Here is a 24,215-nt window from a genome sequence, read left to right on the forward strand (position 1 = left end):
GGAGGCCCGCGTACCACAAAAAAAAAAAAAAAAAAAAAAAAAAGAATATGTAGTGTCCTAATTTTGAATGACAGCCCCTTCAGGCTAATTCTTAATGTTTTGACATGTCATCATTTTTTGAATGCTTTCTTTCAGAGCAAAATGTCCCAGGCTCGCTTTCTACCTTTATTGCTATGTTAGTTATCTATTCCTACGTAAAAGAAGTTACAGTAGTTGCCCCTTACCCATGGTTTCTCTTCCCACAGTTTCAGTTACCAGTCAGCTATGATCCAAAAATATTAAATGGAAAATTCCAAAAGTAATCTATTGATAAGTTTGAAGTTGCATGCTGTTATGAGAAGCATGATGAAATCTCATGCCATCCAGCTTTGTCCTTCTCCATCCTGCCCGGGATGTTGAATCATACCATTGTCCAGTGTATCCCACCAGTTAGTCACTTAGTGGTTGTTGTAGGTCATCAGATTGACTGTCACAGTATTGCAGTGTTGGTGTTCAAGTAACCCTTATTTTACTTAATAATCGCCTGAATGCCCAAGAGTAGTGATGATGGCAATTCGGATATATCAAAGAGAAGCCGTAAGTGCTTCCTTTAAGTGAATAGGTGAAAGTTCTAGAGTTAACAAGGAAAGAAAAAGATCATATACTGAGTTTGCTAAGATCTTCGTTAAGAATAGATTTCTATCTGAAATTGTGAGGAAGGAAAAAGAAATTCCTATTAGTTTTGCTGTCACACCTCAAACTGCAAAAGTGATAGCCACAGTGCTTGATGAGTTCTTAGTTAAAATGGAAAAGGTGTTAAATTTATACAGGATATTTTGAGAGAGAGGGAGACCACATTTGCATCACTTTTATTACAGTTTATTGTTATAATTGTCCTATTTTATTAGTTATTTTTGTTAATCTCTTACTATGCCTAATTCATCAATTAAACTTTATCATAGGCATGTTTGTATCGGCCAAAAACATAGTATATAGAGGGTTCGGAATGATCTGCAGTTTCAGACATCTGCTGGGGGTCTTGGAATGTATCCCACATGGATAGAGGGGGACTACCATACTTCAAACCTTAGAGGCTTAAAGCAATAAATATTCATGGTCTCGTATAGTTTCTGTGGGTCAGAAATTAGTGAGTGGCTTAGCTGTTCATTTGGTTTAGATTCTTTCATAGGGTTGCAGTTAAGATGTTAGCCAGGGCTTTAACGTCTGAAGTCTTGATAGTAAATTTACTTCTTCCATAACGGTTCATTCACATGGTTGGCAAGTTAGTGTTGATTGTTGGTGGGAGGCCTTAGATCCTTACCATGTTGACCTCTCAGTAGGACTGTTTCAAGGCTGCCAGCCTCTCCCAGTATGAATGGTCCAAAAGAGAGTAAGGTGGACACTTTTGTGTGTTTTTTGTGTGTTTTATGACCTCAAGAGTCATACAATATAATTCCCACAATATTCCTTAGATTACACGTCAGCCTTATTCATTTTCAGAAGAGATTCTATTAAGGGCATGAATACCAGGAGACAGTGGTCAATTGGGAGTCACCTTGTAGGCTGATACTACATTACCCTAGCACAGGAATCTCCCACGAGCCCTTGTTCCTTTTGATATAGAGTAATATGTAAAGATCAAAATCTTGTTACTAGGGATACTCATTGTCAATTGGTTATCATTTCTGCTAGGCACCATTCGTACACAGAGCTAAGAAATATATATATTTCTCTATATATACACATATGTTTAAATCATGCATTCATATTGATATTTCTGACTTAAATTTAGCATAACAGGGTTTTTACCTCTTTGCTTTTATGTTTTCCATTTTTATTTTTTGGAAATGTGTAAAAAATTTACATAGTTAAAAAGTCAAAACCATGTAAAAAATATATATGTATATTTAGAGAAGTCTTTCTTATATGCATCCCTCTACACCCCTTTACTACCAGTAACCATTTTTATTTGTTTTTGGTCTATCCTTCCAGTATTTCATTCTGCAAATATAGATAAATGCATGCACACATACAAATATGTGTATTCTTATTCTCCATTCTCCTCCCTCTCAATCTCCTGTCTTCTACAAAGGATAGCATACTTTATATGGTGTTCTGTGCCTTACATTTTAATTTAACAGTATATCCTGGGTATTACTCCATAACTTTATTTGGAGATCTTCATTTTCTTATGGCTATATATGATCTATTATGTGGATATAGTATTGAGAGTCTTTTGGGTCAGTCTTTTGTTGGAAATAATGTGCAGCAAATAATATTGTGTCATTTCGTACTTGTACCAGGTGTGTTGGTGGGGTAGATTGCTAAAGTGGGACTGCTGGGGCAAAGGAAAAATATGTATACAATTTTGTTGGATTTTGGCAAATTCCCTTTCATAGGTATTATGCCATTTTTGCTGTCCCATCAGAGATATTGTGAGGATTAAATGAGTTCATGTGTGTAGAGTGCCTGACACGATGACCGTTTAATCAAAATAGCTGTTACCCTAAAGTCAACATCCTTAGACCTTTCCTACATTGTCAAATGAATTTCAAGACTTCTCAATATCCTGCCTACATTTCTAGATGTATATTTCACTTTACATGTAGCCCCTTTAATTGCTTTGTGCAGAACTAAACATGACACTTGGTGGTAGATCATTCCAAAATGTTTATTTTATATGTTTAAGAGGTTGAAAACAACCTGAAAGAAGAATCAGATAGGAGGCCCTATTCTTTCATACATTCTCAAACATTGGGGTTTACATTTATAAAGTGGCAATTTACATTGGGATGTTTCTGTCCTATAAAACCATTCAACATTATGATGGTAAATTCCTTCAAGATAATAAACTGCAGAATACTTTGGGGAAATAATTATCCTAACTGAGCCTGCATTTTAATATTTTATTTTTGGAACCACCTATAGTTTAGCTAGTTGAATACAGGCTAAGGTGAAGGGCTCTAATCTGTTCAGTGATCACAGGCTGTACCCCTCTGTCTTGATTATTGCCTAAAAGATTTATGGCTTAATTACAAGAACAATCAAATATAAATGAGTCCAGAGACATTGTTAGTATATGCTTCAAAAACAAGTGAAAATTTTACTAGCTGCTGATGGTATTAGAAAAGGATTACTTGCTAAAGTACTTTTAGAATTGTTTATTTAACCTAGGGGAGATAACTGTTAACATATTGAGATTAAAACTCTAGAAAAATTATTTCTCCATTGGTTCCAGTATTTTTATATTCATAACTGGCTTTTTAGAAATGTTTTTGTTTTTATTTAAACAAGTAGTAACTTATCTAAAATAAGTAGCTATTTAATTAAGTAATAGTAATAAAGTAATTTGAATAAAACTAGATGCATTTATTTTAGTAGTTTGTTAATAAGCTTTTCTGAAAATTCTGTTATCTGCCAGTGCTTCATCATCTTTGTAACATTCTAGATTTATAAATTAGTACATGACATTCTTATTCTTTGCCCATTTAAATTTATTTCTAGGTGCTAACTGCCAAAGAAAGGAAAACTCAGATTGATGATAGAAACAAATTGACTGAGCATTTTATCATCACACTGCCTATGTTGCTATCAAAGGTACAGTTTCATTTACAGTTTTGTGATAATATGCCACTGAGTTTGCTTATTACACTGTACTATTAAAGTAGTTACTTCGTTTTCTTTGCTTCTCCTTCTAGTATTCTGCAGATGCAGAGAAGGTAGCAAACTTGCTACAAATCCCACAGTATTTTGATCTAGAAATTTATAGCACAGGTAGAATGGAAAAGGTAAGACTATAAAATTGAAATTCTGCTATTATAGTCAGTTTTATTAACTGGATTATTTTATTTTCATGTAATATATAGGCTTATTTGTTATTTGACAGATGCTTTTTAAAATTTTTATTATTAATCTAAATATCATAGTTTTTCTTTTTTTCCTCCTCAGCATCTAGATGCTTTACTAAAACAGATTAAATTTGTTGTGGAGAAACACGTAGAATCAGATGTTCTAGAAGCCTGCAGTAAAACCTATAGCATCTTATGCAGTGAAGAGTATACCATCCAGAACAGAGTTGACATAGCTCGAAGCCAACTGATTGATGAGTTTGTAGATCGATTCAATCATTCTGTGGAAGATCTATTGCAAGAGGTCTGTTTTAAAGTTAATGTGTACATATAATGATTTTGGCTAATAATTTTTCAAGGTAGCTGAGTTTTAAATTGTTTCCATTTTAAAATAAAATTTAGTAGAATTCTCTACTCCTTTCAAAACTTAGCAGCATTATTGCAGTTGTTCATTTTATGAAGATCAGCCTTAGTTACACTTCATTTTTATTTTAAAAACCTGTTTCATAAAAGACAGACTTTTTTTTTTCTCTTTTAAGAAAGGTCTGACTTAAGTCATTTTTTCATTTTCTATTCCTGGGACCTAATTTGCATTTTAATATTACTGAACTATTATGTGCTAATGAATAGAACATAAAAATTGTGTGCTTATAAAGGATGGCTGCTTACCAGGGGTGTGCCCAAGATAGCAGCAAGCATCTCCAACTGGTTATTTTTATAATTATTTCTGTGATTCCTGCCTCTTGCCCTCTCCTTTCAATCTGTGTAAGGCAATCTGGAATTCCCACAGCTTTGTATGTCCTGACAGGCAGGCTGATAGGATTTACTTTTAATCCATGTAATCGGTTTTCACCTACTTTTAATTTTTAATTTTTACTTTTAAGTTTTTTCAACCTTTTTTTTTTTTGCTTTACACGGGCCTCTCACTGTGGTGGCCTCTCCCGTTGCGGAGCACAGGCTCCGGACGCGCAGTCTCAGCGGCCATGGCTCACGGGCCTAACTGCTCCGCGGCATGTGGGATCTTCCCGGACCGGGGCACAAACCCGTGTCCCCTGCATCAGCAGGCGGACTCTCAACCACTGCGCCACCAGGGAAGCCCTCAACCATTTTTTGATTTTCATTGTGATTTTGAAGTTACAGGTGTAACTGACAATCAGTAAAGTCTTTGAAATAACCAATAAAATCTTTAAAGTACCTATCCTTTTACTCAGCAGTTTCAAGGAATTTATCCAAAGGTATTAATCAGAAAATTGTACAAAGTCACATTTATGACATTGTTTAAAATGCAAAAGTGGTTATTTCTGGGTGTTGGGCTTATGGGTGTTTTTTACTTTTTGTTTTTTTGCTTATTTGTATTTTCTCATTTATCAACAGTGAATGTATACTATTTATATAATAAAAAAGAATTTTTCTTTAGGCAGTAAGTATTAATAGACTTCCGTGTGAATTTGAGGATGAGTAAATTTATGGTATTAAGGCACTGTCTGCTCTTTTTTTTATAGGGAGAAGAAGCTGATGATGATGATATTTACAATGTTCTTTCTACATTAAAGCGGTTAACCTCTTTCCACAAGTATGTCATTTTATTTAAAGTAGATTTAATGAATAACCTATATTAGTCAACATAAAACAAACTGATTGTAATGTTTAACATCCATGTAACAATGGGAAATTTTAGAGAAATATTGAGATGTTGTGATGTTTTCTTTTTTTATTCAGATTTCCTCCAGATAAATTATGAGTTTTTATTATAATTTGATTACTTAAGGAGTAAGATTTATCATTCTTTGTAATGAATGTACACTGTAAAAGTTTAAGATAATCAGTATAATTAACAAATTGAATGGGCTTATTCTGCAAGCTAGAGTTTTTATAGGTATAATTTTCAGTTGATAGCTCTTAGAAATCTTACTAAATAAAACTCACAGCTTTGGAGAAAGCCACAAAATTATTTCTATAAGCTTTTTTTCCTGAATTGTTCTTGTTTGTCTAGTTTGTTTATTATTGTGTTCTTACTATGTAGACAGAACTGTTGGATTTGAATAAGGAAAAAGAGGCTCAGATCAATGAAATAGGTGTCATTTTCAAATTGTAACTTGCATATTCCTTGTAATGAAACATGCTTATCTTCTCCATAAAGAAAGGAAAATAAAGAACTTTGTTGTGAAAAAGAATGTTTAGGTGTAGCCCTTACTTTGATGAATACTTCAGATTTCAAAAGCAGTGTCTAAAATCTAAGCCTTTTCTGCATACACAAGTACATTTTTGGAATTCCATGGAGAAACAAACTCTTATTTAAGAAAATATTTTGACGTTTGAAAATAAAAGTTGACAGCCAGTAATCGTGCTATTTTTAGTAGCAGAGCTCATGAGAATTTACACTGTCAGTGTTATCTCATTCAGAAGTCCTCAGCACATGTAAATAGATAGCTACACTAAAGTTTTTGAACTGTGCCATATTTCCTTTACCCTGACTTTGTCTTTATTTACCTCCATCTCATGAATACAAATCTCTTTTTCAAAAATACACATGTATTTATACTTTGAAATTCTGAATGAATTTGTTTAAATGTGCTTTAAAACATACTAGAAAGAAAGAAATGGTAACCTTCACTTTAACATATGAAGTTTTATTGTTATTGATTTCTTTTAATGAATTCCTAATATCAGCTTCCACTCTGTCTTTCTCTACCCATCTCCCTCTTCTCTTCCCCCCTTCTCATTCCCCCCTTCCTTCTTTTTTCTTTCTCTCTTTCTTTTTTTCTCCCTCTCCCTCTTTCTCTTTTTCTTTCTAAGTTTGGGGACTTGAACATTTCCTTATGGAACTTTTACAGTTCTCCTAGGAAATGAAGTTACTTTATTCTTCCCCCATTGAAACTGAGCTCAGCAAATTTAAACCTTCCTCCACTCTAGAATAAAGTTAATGCATTTTTGTTTATTTTAGCGCTCATGATCTCACAAAATGGGATCTGTTTGGTAATTGCTACAGATTATTGAAGACTGGAATTGAACATGGAGCTATGCCAGAACAGGTAGGAGTTTATTGATATTCTTTCTGTGTCATTTTAGAAAGCTTTTCTGATACCATGTAGGATTATCAAAAGCCTTTCATGGAACATAGTTGATCATTCTTAAACGCAGCCACTTCCTTTGAGAATTATTGCCATAGTGATTCAGTGTTACAGATAGATATATCTTCAGATTTGAACAGAAAAGAATAGAAAAAGTTTGCTATAATGTAGCAAAAGTTTAATATTAATATTTAATTTTGACATAAACATTATTACTCTTTTAGGGAAAATACCATTACTTACTATAGTAGCAATTTCAAAACTTCACAAGTTTCAGGCACTGTTCTAGGTAATGATAATAGTAAGCCTTAGATACGGCTTAGTTTTTGTGGTGAATCATATTTACATAAGTTTGGAGGCCTTTAGCAGATTTTATACTTTTTTGCATTCATATGTAAATTGGAGTGAAAAGGGCAGGAATTCAACAAACTTTCTCCAGTCTGGAAGAGACTTGGAATAGTCAACTTAATTATCATACAGAGAATTAAGAATTTAATACTTCTGTATGAGAACTAACTTGTTACTTACTAATTAACAATTATAATTATTGCTAATTAACAGTAACAATCTGTTATTAAGAATTAAGAGTTATTTTATACATTGCAGATACTCATTCATGTAGACCAAAACACCAACCCCATAAGTTAGGTATAAGGTGGTGTTTAGGTGTGAGCTCATCCATTCCTGTTTTGGTAATATGGGATGCTTAGATGACACTTCATTATACTAAAGTAATCAATAGATATAACAAAATTATAATTTCATGTTAAAAGTTCATCATAGAAACAATGCTTTATTATTGCTATGATTAACTCTTAAATTGCCTTAATTCATGTCTTTGATCTCTACTTTGTAGCCATTCTTAATAACAAATGCCCCTGATTGTGTTAGGTGTTTTATTATAGTTTGTGGAAAAATGCTGAAAATTTGACCCCTTGTTTTTCTTCATTTATTGTTGACTCTTCAGCATTGATCCTCTTTTCATCTCAAACTTTTCAGTAGCCTAAATGCAATTCACTGATATTCTAAGCTGTGCTTCAGAGTTGAAAGGGAATGATAGTTAAGATAATCTTTTTTTTTTTGGTTTTCACCTTTTCCTCAAGAAGAGAATAAGAATAGCAGTTCTCTGTTTTATCTGGAGATTATAACTATATCTAAGTTTATTTTTAATTCTCCATACCATCATTTATTGTCTTAGACCTGACTTGTTACAGTCTCACAATGTTTTTCTGTGATTATGTTGGTTTTCTGTTATTTATTTTTACTGCATATGCATTATCTACCCAATTTTATTTTAATTTCTTTGAGTAAGAGAGCATTTATGTGAGATTTGCTTTAACTTTGTTAACTTCTTAGACACATATTCTTTACTACTTTAAACATGTGTATGAAGTTTGAATACCTCACTACTAGATTGTACTCTTATTCATTTTAGCAATCAGAAATTATTTAGCACTTAGCACCTCTTAGAAACATCTCTTTAGATACCCAGTACTGAGAATCCAAAACCCGTATTCAGCCGTTTCTTCATAGGACCGTGCAAGCTTACTTTTTTAGATTCCAACTCTGTTCCTTTTCATTAGAATCCAAGAAAATACTCTTAGAGCAAGGATATCAAAGAACTGCCAAAGTGTTTGCTGTTTGTTAACCCTCAGTTATGCTTAACATTTTGAAGATACCTTAAAACTTTCTAGCTATTTTGGGGGGACTGTATTGTCCTTATATGCTTGACTTTGTTTCCCATGGTAACCATTTCAACTAGAAGTTTCACAATCCCACTCTTCAGGATTAACTGAATTCTTTTTTCCTTTCTCTTTCTGTGATCTACCTTTTCTCATGTCAGTGCTATTTTAACTATTATAGTAGAATAGGTAAAACCAAAGTTTAAAAAATTTAGCTATTCTCAAAATACTTTTTTTAAAGTTGAATTATAGAAAAGTTATAATAAAAAAATCAACACTCTTATTTCCTTCAATTCATCAATTGTCAATAATTTTTCCCAGTTGTACTCTTACATGCTTGTGTGCCTCTCTCTTGCTCGCTCTCCCTCTCGCTCTTCCTCCCCATAGAATATTAATATGCATGTGTACAATAAATATTAATAATATTTTTATAGCAATTTTTCTCCAGCCCAGGATCCAAGCCATAATAGCACATTGTATTTCTTTTTTTTTAGAAAATTTTTTAAAATAAATTTAGTTATTTATTTTTGGCTGTGTTTGGTCTTCGTTGCTGCGCATAGGCTTTCTCAAGTTGGCGGCGAGCGGGGCCTGCTCTTCGTTAAGGTGCACGGGCTTCTCACCGCGGTAGCTTCTCTTGATGCGGAGCGCAGGCTCTAGGCGTGTGGGCTTCAGTAGTTGTGGCGCATGGGCTCCGGTAGTTGTGGTGCATGGGCTCAGTAGTTGTGGCTCATGGGCTTTAGAGCACAGGCTCAGTAGTTGTGGCACACGGGCTTAGTTGCTCCATGGCATGTGGGATCTTCCCAACCAGGGCTCAAACCCATGTCCCCTGCATTGGCAGGTGGATTCTTAACCACTGCTCCACCAGGGAAGTCCCACATTGCATTTTTGTAATGTCTTTTTTTTGTTCCCCTTTAATCTGAATGGTTTTTCAGGCTTTGCCTTTCATGACATTGACATTTGGAAGAGTACAGACCAGTTATTTTATAGAATGTTCTCCATTTACTTTTGTCTGATCTACACGTTTAGATTGAGATTATGCATTCGTGGCAGGAATGCTACATAAATGATATTCTATTTTCAGTGAATCACATCAGGAAGCACATGATGGCAGTTTGTTCAGTATTGGTGATAATTAATTTTGATCACTTTAGTAAGTGAGGTCTGCTAAGTATCTCCCGTGTAGAGTTACCATTTTCTTTTTTAATGAATAAGTAATCTGTGGGAATATTCTTTAAGACTGTGTAAATAATCCTGTTTCTTATCAAACTTTAACATAATAATTTGAGCATTCTTTTGTGATTTTGCCTGACTCATTTATTATTATGATAGTCACAAAATGGTAACTTAAGTGGTGATTTTCTAACTCTGTCATTTATTTTATATTTATTTGTTGGCCCTCTGCTATCAGGAAGAACTTTCCCTTCTCCCTTTGGTTATTTATGTATTTATTCATTCGTTTACCTTTTTAAATTTTAAATTTATTTTTAAAAATTTAGTATCAGTATGGACTCATGGATTTCTGTTTTATTCCTATTCTGTTCATCTGGTTAAAACAGTACTATTGTTACTCATTTTGGTGCTGAAATTGTTGCAGATTTAGCCAGAGGGAATTTCTTTCCAGCCTGTTCCTATGTGCTTTAAATATTTTTTTGAGCACTTCCATACTTCTGGCACAGGAATATGTTCCAGGGTCTGTTTATGCCTACCCCTATGCTAATGAATTCTTAACCTATGGAAAATATAAAACTTACTGCAATTCCTTAACACAATAGTCATTAGTTTGTAAAGAACCCACATTTCAGAATTTATTATAGTATTTCTTCATACATTTTTTTGTAAAATGAAGGCAAAAAAATATTAAAATTCTTATCCTGTTTTGTGGCCTTTGTGCCAATTTCCTGGTGGTATATCTGTATATCTGTAAGTTTAAACCTTCTCTTAGGCAACATCTAAGAAAAATTAAATATTAAAATCCTGCTTCAATACATAGTTCTAAGAATGTCTTTCCAGATTCTAAAAATTGAAAGCCAATAAAGAACAATTCATAAATTATTTTGGTAAATATATGCTATGTAACAAAATAGTGTGATTAAACCCATAAAGAAGGAAATGTAATCATATCAGTAACTTTGGGCCTATCAAGCCATCAATAATAGATAATTTAAGTTTTGTACTTATTATGTACCAGGTACTATTTCAAGTCTTTATGTGCATACATTTCTTGAAGCCTCATGACAACCCTATAGAATATATATCATTATTCTCATTTTATTGATTATGAAACTGAAACTTAGAGATAATAAATAACTTGCCTAAAGTCTGATAGCTGTTGCATACCCACTTTAACCAAGCTTTTAAATTCTTTTCATTGTCTCTTCAAATTTTCTACTGCTAATTTGCTACTACTGTTTATAGTATCCCATGCCTTCTGATGTTTGCCCCATGTCAAACTCTTATTATTTTGTATTTTTATTTTTTCTATACTTCTTTTGTATTGTATTGTTTCAGTGGGAATTGTGGGGAGAGATTAGATGCTGGTACTTAACCTATCATTGTGAACTGGAAATAAACACATTTCTTTAGACAGAACATAATACAGGAGTTGTTTAATTTTAGTCCAGTTTTTGCTTATGATTATATTAAGGCTTGTTACTAGCGTCAATGTGCTTTTCTTCACATTTACTCAAAACTGTTACTGCAAACTCTGCTCTTTGCCACATTGATTCTTATTTTTTTAATTATTATACAGTAAAACTGACTTGTCTTCCTTCCTGTGTAAAGTTATGAATTTTAACATATGTATAGATTTACGTAGTCACCACCACAATCAGGATACAAAACAAACAGTTTCATCATCCCCAAAACTTCTTCATATTATCCCTTTATAGTCATATGATTGAGCTACTTACAACTCCTGAAAACCACCTATCTGTTTTCCATCACTATAGTTTTGTCTTTCTGAGATTTACAAATAAATGGAATTGTACAGTATGTAAACCCTGAGCATAATGCCTTTGAGATTAATCCAAGTTGTGTGAGTCGGTAGTTGGTTTGTTTTTACTGCTCAGTTGTATTCCATTGTGTAGATACACCACCATTTGTTTTATTCATTCAACTGTTGAAAGATATTTGGGTTGTTTCCAACTTTTGGCTATCACAATAAAAAGTGCTATGAATATTTGTATACAGTCTTTCGTTTGAACATAAATTTTCATTTCTCTAAAGTAAATGCCCAGGAGTATAATTGCTGGGTCTTATGATAAGCATATGTTTAACTTTATTAGAAACTGCCAAACCATTTTCCAGAGTGGCTGTACCATTCTGCATTTCTGCCAGCAACATATGAGAGTTCCAGTTGTTCTGCATCCTCATCAGCACTTGATATTGTCAGTATTTTTTACTCTAGCCATCCGAGTAGATATGTAGTGGTGTTTCAGTGTGCTTTTTAATATATATTTTCTTAATGCTAATGATGTTGAACATCTTTTCATGTGCTTATTTACCAGGCTTATGCCCTTTTTGGTGAAACCATGTTGATTATTAATTTGTACCTAAAGGCTCTTTTTAAAAGGGAATATTAATGTCACTCATGTTAACCAAGTCTAAATATGATAAAAAGATCAGTTTTGGATATTAGAAGCAGACTAGTATTAAGTTTAGTTCACTCTTTTGTCATGTACTTGTCCACTAAAAAATTTGAGCCTCCTTCCCCTTAAAGTCTCTTGCAAACAGAAAAGTAAAAGAGCCTAAATTTATCCCAGTCATTATGTGGATTTTCAGAACTTTAAATATGTCCCATATGTGTAGATAACATATATCTACACATGCATTTATTAGTTTCCTGTCAGGTTTTATTTTCAGGCAAATTCAGTTTTTCTAAAGTTTAAACATTCTAAGAGTTTATCTCTCGGTCTTAACTTAGATGTAATAATACAGTTTGTCTTCATTTTCAAGATATATCATTAGCTGTAGGTTGAACGATTCTCATTGATTCAATCTGCTAATCAAAGGTAGAGCTAGCTCCTTTAAATAGATAAAAGTAATTGTTAAGATAAAAGGCTAATAAAAAATAATTTTTATGTTGGTTAAGGTAATGCTAACTGCTATAATAGATTAATCTCAATATCTCAGAGGCTTAACACAATAGAAATTTATTTCTCACTTACATAACTATAAGGCACAATTAAAGGAAGCGGTGTGTCACTGCACTGCTAAGTCATTCAGGGACCCATGGTCTCTTGGGTTATTGGTATCCTGCTGGCAGATAGGGAAGGAGAAGATGGAGAAGGCAGTCCTGCTTCTTAACTAATTTTTGCCCAGAAGTGTACAATATACATTACTATGTCCTTCCAGGTACATCATTACCTTGTGGAAAAATGAGATCAGAAGAGTAGGGTTGGAAGAAATTCTTAGTCATCAGACTAATAATTGAAATTATTTGAAGATCCTTTCCAGGGTCAGAGCAGTGTTAGTCAAGAAAAGGCAGAAGGACTGTGGTGCTAATAGGTTAGCACCTATTTGGCTTTTTCAGTTTTTTATTGTTTGTCCTTCTTGTTTTACCTGTACTACAGAAAGATGAAGTTGCTAAATAAACAACTTTTGACGAGTTAGGATAACATTGCTAGTATGGGGGATAAAATCAATATGACTGATGTAAAGCCTGGAAGGAAGAGTTCTGAATTTTCTTTTGAAGTGTGATCAACTGTATTGTTATGTAATTATACCTGTGAGAAAGCAAAATGTTTCCCAGTCAATGAGAGTGAGCTTTTTATTTTAAAATAATACAGTGGAGCCCTTTTAAAGTAAATGTATGATGAATACCAATATATTGAAAATTAAAATGGAGATGCTCTATTGGAAATAGGTATTGAAGTGACCAGTCTCTCTCCTCTTATAACCACATCTAAGAAACTTGTGCACAACTTTGGAACACACTTTGAATAATTCCTAGTATATAGGTCATAGAAATGTAGAAGGAAAGGAAATGATATTTGTAATGATTAGGATAGATATAACCAAAATCAAGCAGTTCTTCAACATTACTTTTTTCCATATCTTAATTTCCCATTGGTTAATGTTGATTTGTGTATCACTCTTCTAGTAATTTAACAATGCAGATTGTTTCAAATTCAAGAAAAAGTTTTAAATCACACAAACCACTTTAGTACTTCTTATTATAAAGTAAAGATTATCAAAAGGTGTCTCAGAACCAGAGGTGTACCATATTGAGTATCCCCTAAGTATAGTAAGATGATTTCTTTAGCATTAATGTTCATAAGTTGACAGTGTTTCAGTAGTCTTGTTTCTGGCATTCTGACATGAATCAATCATTTAATTATCATGTTTAATAAAATCCTGACATCTCATTAGTTTTGTATGAAAAGCAGCACCACTCATCCCTCTAATTCTGATGAGTTATTTTCAGTGCTGAGTAGGTGCATTGGAGATATCTTTTACTTACATGATCTGAAACCTGAAATTTTTAAAGTAAAACCAGCCAAAATTGTACTTCCTGAAGCATTCCACTTACTGATTTCTCTTTTGATTTATTCTCTGCATTCTCTTAGGGTTTTTAGTTTATCAAGATGAGAAAATAATAGAGACACTATAATAATGGAATATCATATTATCAGACATGCTTTATTGCAATAAAGATGTACCATGTATTCAAACAAAAATGTAGTAAAAGACCTATCCAAAATGAAATTTTCTTTTTTATTATGATTCTTAACCAGTTTTTATTTTCCTAAATTCTTCTATTTGTCTCTCTGAAAAATATGGATAAACATTTCACAGAACAGGAATTCAGGCCCAATAAAAAATGAAAAGATGCTCATCTCCATTGGTAATTAGAAAAATATAAATTAATACCACATTAAGATACTACTCATACATAATAAAATCACCAGATTTAAAACATCTGATGATATCAAATGTTGGTAAAAACATGGAGCCACAGGAACTGTTAAAGACTATTAGATACAGCCACTGTGGACAAAAATTTGGTACTATCTACTGTAAAGTTAAATATAGACATACTATATGACCCAGCAATCCTGTTCCCAGAGCAGTGATTCTCAAAAGTGTGGTCCAGGGAGCCTGGGGGAATTTCCAGGGCAGGCTCATAAGGTCAAACTATTTTCATAATAAGAGGAAGATGTCTTTTGCTTTCTCTCACAAATGTAAATTGGAGTATTGGTGTCATATCAAAGAATATCCACATTTTTCTACAAAGACTAATCTCTGACACAGTATTTTCTTGATATACTTCAATCATTGTTTTGTATATGTTTTATGCACATATCTGTATGTGTTGTATTTTATTTTAAAAATTCTTTAAAACAAAATAAGTAATCATTTAGGTATTTTGGATAAAAACAATTTCTTCAGTCTCCCCTTAAAAATCTGAGTGAGCAAAGTATTCTGACAGTGCAGTTTTGTTTAAAGCGTAGTATCATTTGGGTCCATATTTATCGAGATACATTATATCTTTATTCTCTAGACTGATATGTTGGTTTTGTCTTTTTTTAACTAAATATTATTTTATACATTCTCATTAATTCTACAAGTGTTTGGACTTGAAACCTTATTGTAAGATAAAAACTATGATATTGTTCTCTTAATATTGTACAAACGTAAATTATGTCTCATTTGTTTGAATTTTTTATTTGATACAGATAGTCGTACAGGCACTGCAGTGTTCCCATTACTCGATTCTTTGGCAGTTGGTGAAAATTACTGATGGTTCTCCTTCCAAAGTAAGTAAGAGTTTCTGTAGGCAGGAGGGGTACTACTAAAGCAAAATAACTGCTTAATTCATTATTTAATAATTTATATCAGTTATTGTAACAAATTATAATTTTAATAAAATATATAATTATTGTTATCAATTCTTGCTATATATATATTTTTTATCTCTTTGGAAGATAAACAGTTTTTCGAGCAATAGACACAGAGTTATATGTGTATACAAAGTTTAAATTCTTATAAGAGATAACTGTTGTTGAAACCACAAGAGCTCTGATAGGTGACATGCTATAAAAAAGAGAATAATATTGAAAGACAGAAGTATGTAGCTTTCAGTTCTGGCATTATGGCACCTTGGGGCCCAAACTAAAACAACACTTTTTTTTTTTAAGTTTACATCGTTGGATAAGAATTTTTTTTTTAATTTTTAATCTACATGTGACCATGCAAAACAAAAGGGAAAATACAAACCAGAAGTTAAGTGAAACTAGGATCCAAGAGAGTCAAGCATAGTACTAAAGCCTACTTAACCTTGAGGATATTTTCTAATCTAGGCGAATCCCAAGGCCCTAGCGAGGAGGAAAGTCTAATAGGTAGCATGGTAGCATGTCCCCTTGATAAATTTGGGATCCTAAAGAGCTACACCCAGCATGAGGGTAAATTAGAAATCCGTAACAGTTCCATTCATGGGGGAATATAAGGAAAACAGCCTGTCTTAAAATTTGTCATAATTAAAGGGGGGAACATAGGTCACCTATGAAAGTTTATAACCATGAGCTAACTGTCACATAGGTTTGCACCCTAAATTCATACTATTTCTGTGGTCCATTAGAAGAAAAAAAAAAACAGAAAAAATAAGATTTTGATTTAAAATGTTCTGTAGTGGTGGTATCCCCAAGTAACCTAAGACAATTAAATATAAATCCTTTCTAAAGGAACTTGCCTCAAAGAGTTTTCCACAAAGTTTTAAGAAAAATGAGCTCCTGGTGAAAAAAATAAATAAATAAATCTACTAAAAAGAAAATTAGAAACCATGAAGAGAATCAGACTAAAAATGTATTTTATACATTGGAATTATCTGACTTAAATATAAAACAAATATGTTTCAATTGTTTTATGAAATCAAAGAGTCTTGAACAAATATGTTTCAATTGTTTTATGAAATCAAAGAGTCTTGAATATATGAGTAAAGAGCAAACACTTGATAAATAACCAAATAAAAATACTATGATGTTTACATATCCTCAGCTTAACAAAACACAAGCTATTCATCTAGTAAAGAACGTAAATAATACATTTCCATATAGAAACAACTGCTTGATATGGAGCATTCTTTTCTCGGAGAAAGAATTTCTTTTCTTTTTGTCCTTTCCTATGAATAATTTGAGGATTTCTTTGCCTTTGGAAGTATTTGGGTTTTTTTTTCTATTTTATTAACAGTTTCAGTCTTGAAAAGCAAAAATCAAAGTTAACCTCCTTTTATTGGAAACAAAAACCACTTTAAAACTGTATTACATTTTCATGGTTTTTAAAATGTTCTTTTATATGGTAAGATTAAAGGAGATTGAATATGTAAGTTAAAATTTGAAAGCAAGAGTTTATATATTATACACAATTACTTTTATTCTGATTTTTTCACCTGGTTGACTTTTATATTTGTTTCCACTGACATCATTTTGGTTATCTGAGTTATTTGTCTTTTAACTAAATGTTGATAACTACATTTTAGTAAATTTGGAATATACACTAGCCTAAGACTTTAGCATAATTAGTGGTTATTTCCTCCATTTAATTTAAATTTTGTCATTTTACAACTGTGTTCCATAATTAGAGTGAGAATCTGTATTCTTGGACCTACTTCTTTGAATTTTTTCTATTTTTTTAATCCTGTTACAGCAGAATTATTTTGAGATTCCTTGCCTTTCTGTTTAATTTTCATCTGATACATTCTCCTAATAAAAATAACTTCCTTTTTGTCATTAATCATTCTACACATTTTGTTGTTGTCATTGCCACAGTGGCAATGCAGATTTTGCAGGCAACACTGATTTTCTTCATTCCAGAAAGAATGCCATAGCATCTTTTAGGTGCTTTATTGTTCAGTTGATTTCCATTTGTAGTTTTGTGTGCATTTATATCACATGTGAACTTCTCCTTACTTAGGTGTCTCTCAAGTTGTTTCTTCTCACTTTGAAGTTGTTGATAATTTTTGTAAACCAAAGTATATTTAGTAATCGTGTATCGGTTGCATCTATAGTTTAAAAGTGGTTCTCTCAAAGAGATAATCTTGAAAAACATGAATCTTCAGGACACATGCAAACTTGAAAAATTAATCTTTCGTTGCTAATATTCCTCCTTTTAAAATAATTATTTTAATGATTCTTACTTATAATAATCACAAGATCAGGAATTGCCAAACTTTCTAATCCCCTATATGATATAGGATATCTCTGAAAATGTAAGAGCCACATACATCAGCTTTGTACACATGTAATCTATATTATTAACATCCCACTTGATAAGATATCAGCTTCCTAAGTATAGTCTCAGCCAAATCATTAACTTGTGTAAATAACCTTTAGGCAAGTCACTTAAATAATTTTATAATAGATAATTTATATCAAAGCATTTTATCAGTTGTAAAGGGCTTTCCAGGTACTAATAACAAGTGAAAAATCACTTATCTGTGTCTCAGGTTACATTTTATGAAATTTAAAGTTGTATTGGGCCAATTCTTTCTAGCTCTAGAATTCTGCAATCTATGCTAAGGTTAATAACTGCTATACTGAAGATGTGTGGATAAATATACAAGAATCTTAACAGTGTTTACCTCTGGGAAATAGAAATTCTTTGGGGGCAAGCATACAAAGGAAAGAAATTTACTTTTCCCTTTATACCTTTGGATACTTTTTGAGGGATTGTTTTTATTGTTGATATTTAAAGTGAATATTAATATCACAAAAATTAATTTTTAAAAACTACTACTACGAAAACTTCTTGATTCTCCATCTTCTAATCATAGGTTTTGGTTTATCACATATAACTCACTGAGTTGTTGGACCTGAATGAATACTAGAAAAGTGCTTAGTATGTTCTGTATCTTATTTGGTGTAGCAGCATTCTTCTGTTGTTTGTAAATGTAATATTAGAGCTATAAAGGAATTTGGAAATAACTTGATGAAACCTGTTTGTTTTAGGTAAGGCCTAAAAGGGGACGTTGTTATTTTTACCTTGTTGATATTTTACATTTTGTTAATCACTTTAATATAAATGCTGTAATTTAATTAAATCTGCTTAATAATCCTATAAAGTGGATGTTATAATCCCATTTTACAGATAAGGAACCTAATACTTAACAAAAATTGAGACTTGTCTAAAATCACAGACTTAACAGCAAGTCTTTTGAATCTCAATCCTAGTGTCTTTCTGTTAGTACTCTTTAAAATCTTGTATTATGAAGCTTTTAATACAACTATGTTTATAGAGTTTTGTTGGTGGTGGTTTTTTAAAAACAGATTTTCTAAGGACACACTGGTTGACTCCTCAGTGAACACAAACTAGCAGTATCAGTTATCAGTTAGTTGGGTATTGAAAAATTATGTCACATGGCAGTTTTCTTTCATCATTCTGTATCCCTAAAGGTATTTAAATGAGAAGTTACTGTGATTTTAAATGGCTGAGTTTGTAATGTCAGTGGCTTAGTTAAAGTATATGGAAGACTTTGCTAATGATGCACCTGAAATTCTCTATCCTTTTTTTCCCTTTAATTTGTTTCCTGAAATTTAAATGTAATACAGCAGACCCTTGGGGTCTATATATTTAACATTTGTAATATTGATTTTGTAGAGACAACTTGAAAGTCTTATTACATGAATTAATTTTGTTTTTTTGTTGTGGAATAATTATGTTAATATAGAATGAGCCATTTATCTAGTGAGGAGCTGGCCACCTGACTGCTCTCTTTTTCTCTACTCATTGTTACATTTATAGAAATTCATTTAAATCTCTGAAGAGGTCACATTTTTAATAAATTATGCTTATTTGTTTTTGGTGTAAAATATAAGGTAGAATGGTTTTCTTAAATTTGAGCTTTCTTACTTGAGTATGTGTTCATTGTAAAGACTATATACATAAAATAAAATTTCTAACTCTTACCACCTGTGGATAACCACTGTTAATATTTTGGTGTATTTTCTTTTAGTACTTTTTCTTACATATTTTTCGGTCTTACTGAGATCATGATGTATTTATAATTTTGTCTCCTCTTCAATTAACATAACATTTTCTTCATTTATTAAATGTTTATAGATAATATTTTTAATGTATGCATGGTAGTCCCTAGTGTAGCTATACCATAATTTATTTTACCACTCTCCTCTCTTGGAATTTAGGTTGTTTAAACATTTTAACTAATAAAATTAATTCTGTGGTGGACATTCTGGTGCAAAAGCTTGTTCTGTGTTTTGCATTGTTACATCTTATATTCTTAGAAATGGAATTGCTTGATCAAAAACTGTACATGCTTTTAAGGCTTAATACATATTGCCAAATTGCTCTTTAGAGAGTACTTTCTAAAATTTATTTTTCTTCCCTATTGTCATGAACACTGTCATTCGGGGGATTATGAATGGTAGTTATATTTGAAGTTTAAATTCAAATTATAATTTAACTCAACAGTAAACAGTATTCTATAAATTGAAGTATATGAGACGACTGTATCAAGAACAGGATTAGATCTTTATTTGAAATGGAAGTGCACTGGGTTTCACCAATGGGTATTTCCTCTGTTCCCCTAATTTCCAGAGTTGAAGCTCTTTGGCAGTCTCACAGGTCATGCTCAGTATACTTTGCTCCGGTGCCCCCTAGTGCTGGTCCTGTAGAAGCAGCCTTCAGTTTCTCTTCTCTGTAGCAGAAAACATCCTTCTTCCTTCAGCTCCTTCTGGACATATACAAAGACATTTAAAGAGCCAGGTAAATAAGAGTTAGGGCTAAACTAATGCCCCTATTGCCTTTTTTTGGCCTGGGGATCTAGAATTTATCCTCAATTTTTTTTCCTCCTGGGAGGAGCTGTCCTACTCTCTGTAGTCTTAAATTTGTAGTGCTGTCTGCCTTACCCTGCATGTTTCTATTCTAGACAGCAGTAGAAATGGCCTGGGGCAAACATCCCTGCATTCTGGACCCAGGCCTTATCCCTAAGTCTTTAAGGAAAATCTACATCCCCCAGAGAGCTACAAGTCAAATTATTATTGAGGAGTATAGCATGTTTACTGTGAAATTTGGTCCTCCGTTACCCTCTTGACTGAAGGTTCTCCTCTGCAAATTTCAACTTGTTTACCTCCAAACAAACTGGGGAAAGGAGAAGTTTAGGGTGGACATGGGACTAGTGGTGGCCAAGCCCCATGAAGAGACATGTTTAACCTTGCTGTGTATAAAAATCTACAGGCTGCTTTCTAGACCTCTTCCTCTCCCCTTCCCAGTCCTTTAGAATAGCAATGAATAAGAAGAGTTAGCTCACTCAGGTCCTTCACCCAAATTCCTATAGTAACAAAATATAGATAGTACCTCTCCATCTGCAGAGTTAACTGCTTTGAAGGGGAAGGGAATGGGGCCAAGAGTTGGAAATAATAGCTATCCCTCTAGGAATGAATTTTTAGTAGTTTATAACCATTTTACTTCATTCTTTTCTAGATCTTTTCCCCCTACCTTTTATTTCATGAGAAGACTATCCTCAGTAACTATCGAGTTAATTTTAAGCCTTTCTTTTTGATTGGTCCATGACTTCAGAGTCATTCTTTGATAGCTTTGTTTCTATTAATATATCCTGTCTCAAGTGCCTGATTGGCTGGTCTAGGAAAGTTAGGAGAGAAAGATCCAGGACTTGTTTTATATTCATTTCTTGTTCAGCTCTCAGAATGTTCTTATTTTTTAATCTGGAATACATAAGTAGATGGCTGTTTATACTGAACTCTGAACTTGTCCAAAGTTTTATCCAACTCTTAACATTCTAAAAACCTGTGGAAATCAGAAGTAAATATGTTCAACTTAGAAGAGAACTTACAAGTCATGATTCCAACATTCTATTAAGAATTCTATGCTGTGTTTGCAACCCTATTCCTGGGCCTCTACTTTTGGAGCTTTCTATCTGGTAAGGAATACCTTCCCACCCCTTGAAGGACAGTATAAGGCTTCCTCAGCTTCCCTAGCCTGTCCAGTTGGATGCTGTTTTTACTTACACAGGGACAGTGGTCTTTAAAGTACCACTTTATAAATACTCTTAACTCCTAAGATATTTAATACCTCAGAATCTAAGTAATGAGCCAGGACTGAGAAGATCTATTCTAAATAACAATTATTGTAATGTAAAAATGTGTTTTAACTGAGTTTATTAGAGGCCTAAAGCAACATTAAGAATATTTAAATGAAACGTTAACACTTCCCACTTTTCAGTACAGAGATTGGAGATCTTTCTCCACCAAAATTAATGATAAAAGTTTACTTTCCTGTCAGGCCTTTTATTTGAGTAAAAGGAAATAAGTGTTTTAACCTATTTAATATTCCCTGATAAAGTAATGCCTTTTCCTTTCCACAGTAGGTTTTTTATTTTGAAAATTTTTTTTTCCAGTGGTCATTCCATAATTACTAGGTATTTGTTTAAATGACTTATTGTTGCTCACCTAATTTATATATATAAGAAGCTCCCAGTTTATAAATAGGATATATTTCCAGCATTTTTTGTGTTGGAGCATGGTCTTTGGAGTTAAATCCGAGTTTGAATTTTGACTCCATTTCTTACCACCTATGACAAAGGTATGCAAGTTACTTCACATTTGAACTTCAGTTTCCTAATATGTGATATTCACTGCTGGATAGGGTTGTTGGGAAGATTAAAAGAAGTGTTTCAGTCAACAATAATTGTTGTTTTGATGGCATTAAACTGCAGTCCTAGTCTGTGCTTTCCTAATCTTCTGCCCTGCCAAAACCAAAAATTAATACTAAATGAACTATTATATAAGGTTATGGGAGCATGTAAACATGCTCTTGTCCTCCATCTGTATTTTGAAAATCTGGGAATTCAAATCTCTCGCTTTGGTCCTAACAGTCACTACTTTTCCCCTGTTCCTCTGACTCCTCCTTTAGCTTCTTCATCTTTGTACACCACAGAAAAGAGAAATCAGAAGATGTTTTGGAACTACAGTAGGCAGCTTAAGGGTTCCTGGATCATAAGTGGATTAGCCTTTGAGGCAGCAATGGCAGGAGTCAAGCAGGTGGGGATTCAGATCGCCAAGAACAGCAACAACATTGAAAACTAGGTATTACATTTGGGGTTTAAAAATCCAGTAGTTATTTTACTGTGTATTAACAAGAGTGGCACACTCACTCCTTAGCCTCAAAAGAGAAGCTAGTGGCAGTTATTCATATAAGAAAGCAATTTCAAAGATACTCCATAGGGTTTACCCTACCACAGTGGTGACACCGATGCATTCCAAGTGAATGAATTTAGTTACATGTGTTTTTATCATATTTACTATGATAGAATGATTTAGTTGAGCTGAAAAATAATTAAATGAGCCTCGTTATATGTTAGTAATGATGCTAAGTACAGATAAGCATAACACAGTTTATACCTCCAAAGAGCTTTATAGCCCAATACAGACTGGACAAACTATATAGCCCATGGGCCAAATCTGGCCAGACACCTGTTTTTGTAAATAAAGTTCTAATGGAACACAGTAATGCTCATTCATTTATGTACTGACTAGGGCTGCTTTCTTGCTCCAGTGCCAGAGTTAAGTAGTTCGAACAGAGACATTCTATGACCCACAAAGCCTAAAATATTTACTATCTGACCCTTTACACAAAAAGTTTGCCAGTCCCTGGCCTAGTAAGGTAACCCCTTGGTCTTGTTTGTAACTAGTTTAGTTTTGTGCCCCATTTTTATCATGAAAACTGATCACTAAATTCTTAACAGGCTTTATTTCATATTCTAAGATCTTTGGCCTGATCTAGGTCCTTATTTCACACCTTTATCCTGTTTTATTTCTGCCCATTCTAAAAATGTGTATTTGTCAGATAATGTTGAACTAGTTTTATGTATTTACTGCTAGTTTTTCCATGGTGTTAGGGTATTTTGAGCCTTTGTACCTTTGAGAAAACTTCTAATATAGCTTATATGATAAATTCACCATCTTAATTGTGCCAGCCTTATTTGGGAGTCTTCATTGTTGAGATTTTGCTGGTCGGGGTGTATTTTTAAAACATCATCTTAACTCATTAAGAGATATATTTCTCTTATTTTTGTCAGTAGATCACTGAAAAACTGAAACTATTTTAGCCCTTTCACATCAGAGCGTACTGGGTTGCAGTCGTCTAATTCTTGGTTTCACTAGATCTACAGGGAAGCAAAAAAAATTTAGGCAGGCTAGTGATGCAAAAGGCATACAAAAGAATATAGCCAAGATATTATAATTTAAATTTCAGTGTAATCTTCTCACCTGACCCATTTGAATTCCTTTCCATAGCTACTTTAGGAAAAAGTGCTCTTAACGCCAAGCTGCTTTCTGAAAATAAGAGAAAATATTGGTTTCATCTAGGAAAACACATTTGAAAGGAAGCACCATATACTTAGTCTACATTCTTATATGGACTGAGAGAGGAGATTACTCTTCTACTCTTTGCCTTCAGTTTCATCCCTATAATTCAAGTACTCTGGCTAGAAAGAGTAAGTAGAATTTATTTAAGTAGAATTCCATTGTGTTCAAAGCATTAGAGGCACTCCCTGAACATTCTAGTTGCTTAAAATTGCAATCTAGATAATTAGCCCACCTTGTTCTTGGGTTGTTCTTTTTCAGCGTCTTTTGGGTTGACTGACATTTTTGTTTATATATAAA

General features: G+C 32.9%; 1 protein-coding gene across 4 annotated transcripts in view; it reads left to right on the top strand.

The window, feature by feature from the left end:
- The window catches only part of STAG1 (STAG1 cohesin complex component), a 459,692-nt gene that overhangs the window by 403,286 nt on the left and 32,191 nt on the right, over positions 1-24,215 (top strand). For 3 of the 4 annotated variants that reach the window (XM_024131797.3, XM_024131796.3, XM_055088101.1), the window contains exons 17-22: positions 3,484-3,576; positions 3,678-3,767; positions 3,928-4,131; positions 5,330-5,400; positions 6,772-6,859; positions 15,258-15,338. In XM_024131797.3, the coding sequence (XP_023987565.1) occupies positions 3,484-3,576; positions 3,678-3,767; positions 3,928-4,131; positions 5,330-5,400; positions 6,772-6,859; positions 15,258-15,338 (627 nt within the window). The remainder of the gene's footprint in view (positions 1-3,483; positions 3,577-3,677; positions 3,768-3,927; positions 4,132-5,329; positions 5,401-6,771; positions 6,860-15,257; positions 15,339-24,215) is intronic. The other variant, XM_028489469.2, reaches the window with a different exon arrangement.

This window comes from Physeter macrocephalus, chromosome 1 (genome assembly GCF_002837175.3).
Source record: "Physeter macrocephalus isolate SW-GA chromosome 1, ASM283717v5, whole genome shotgun sequence".
NCBI lineage: Eukaryota > Metazoa > Chordata > Mammalia > Artiodactyla > Physeteridae > Physeter > Physeter macrocephalus.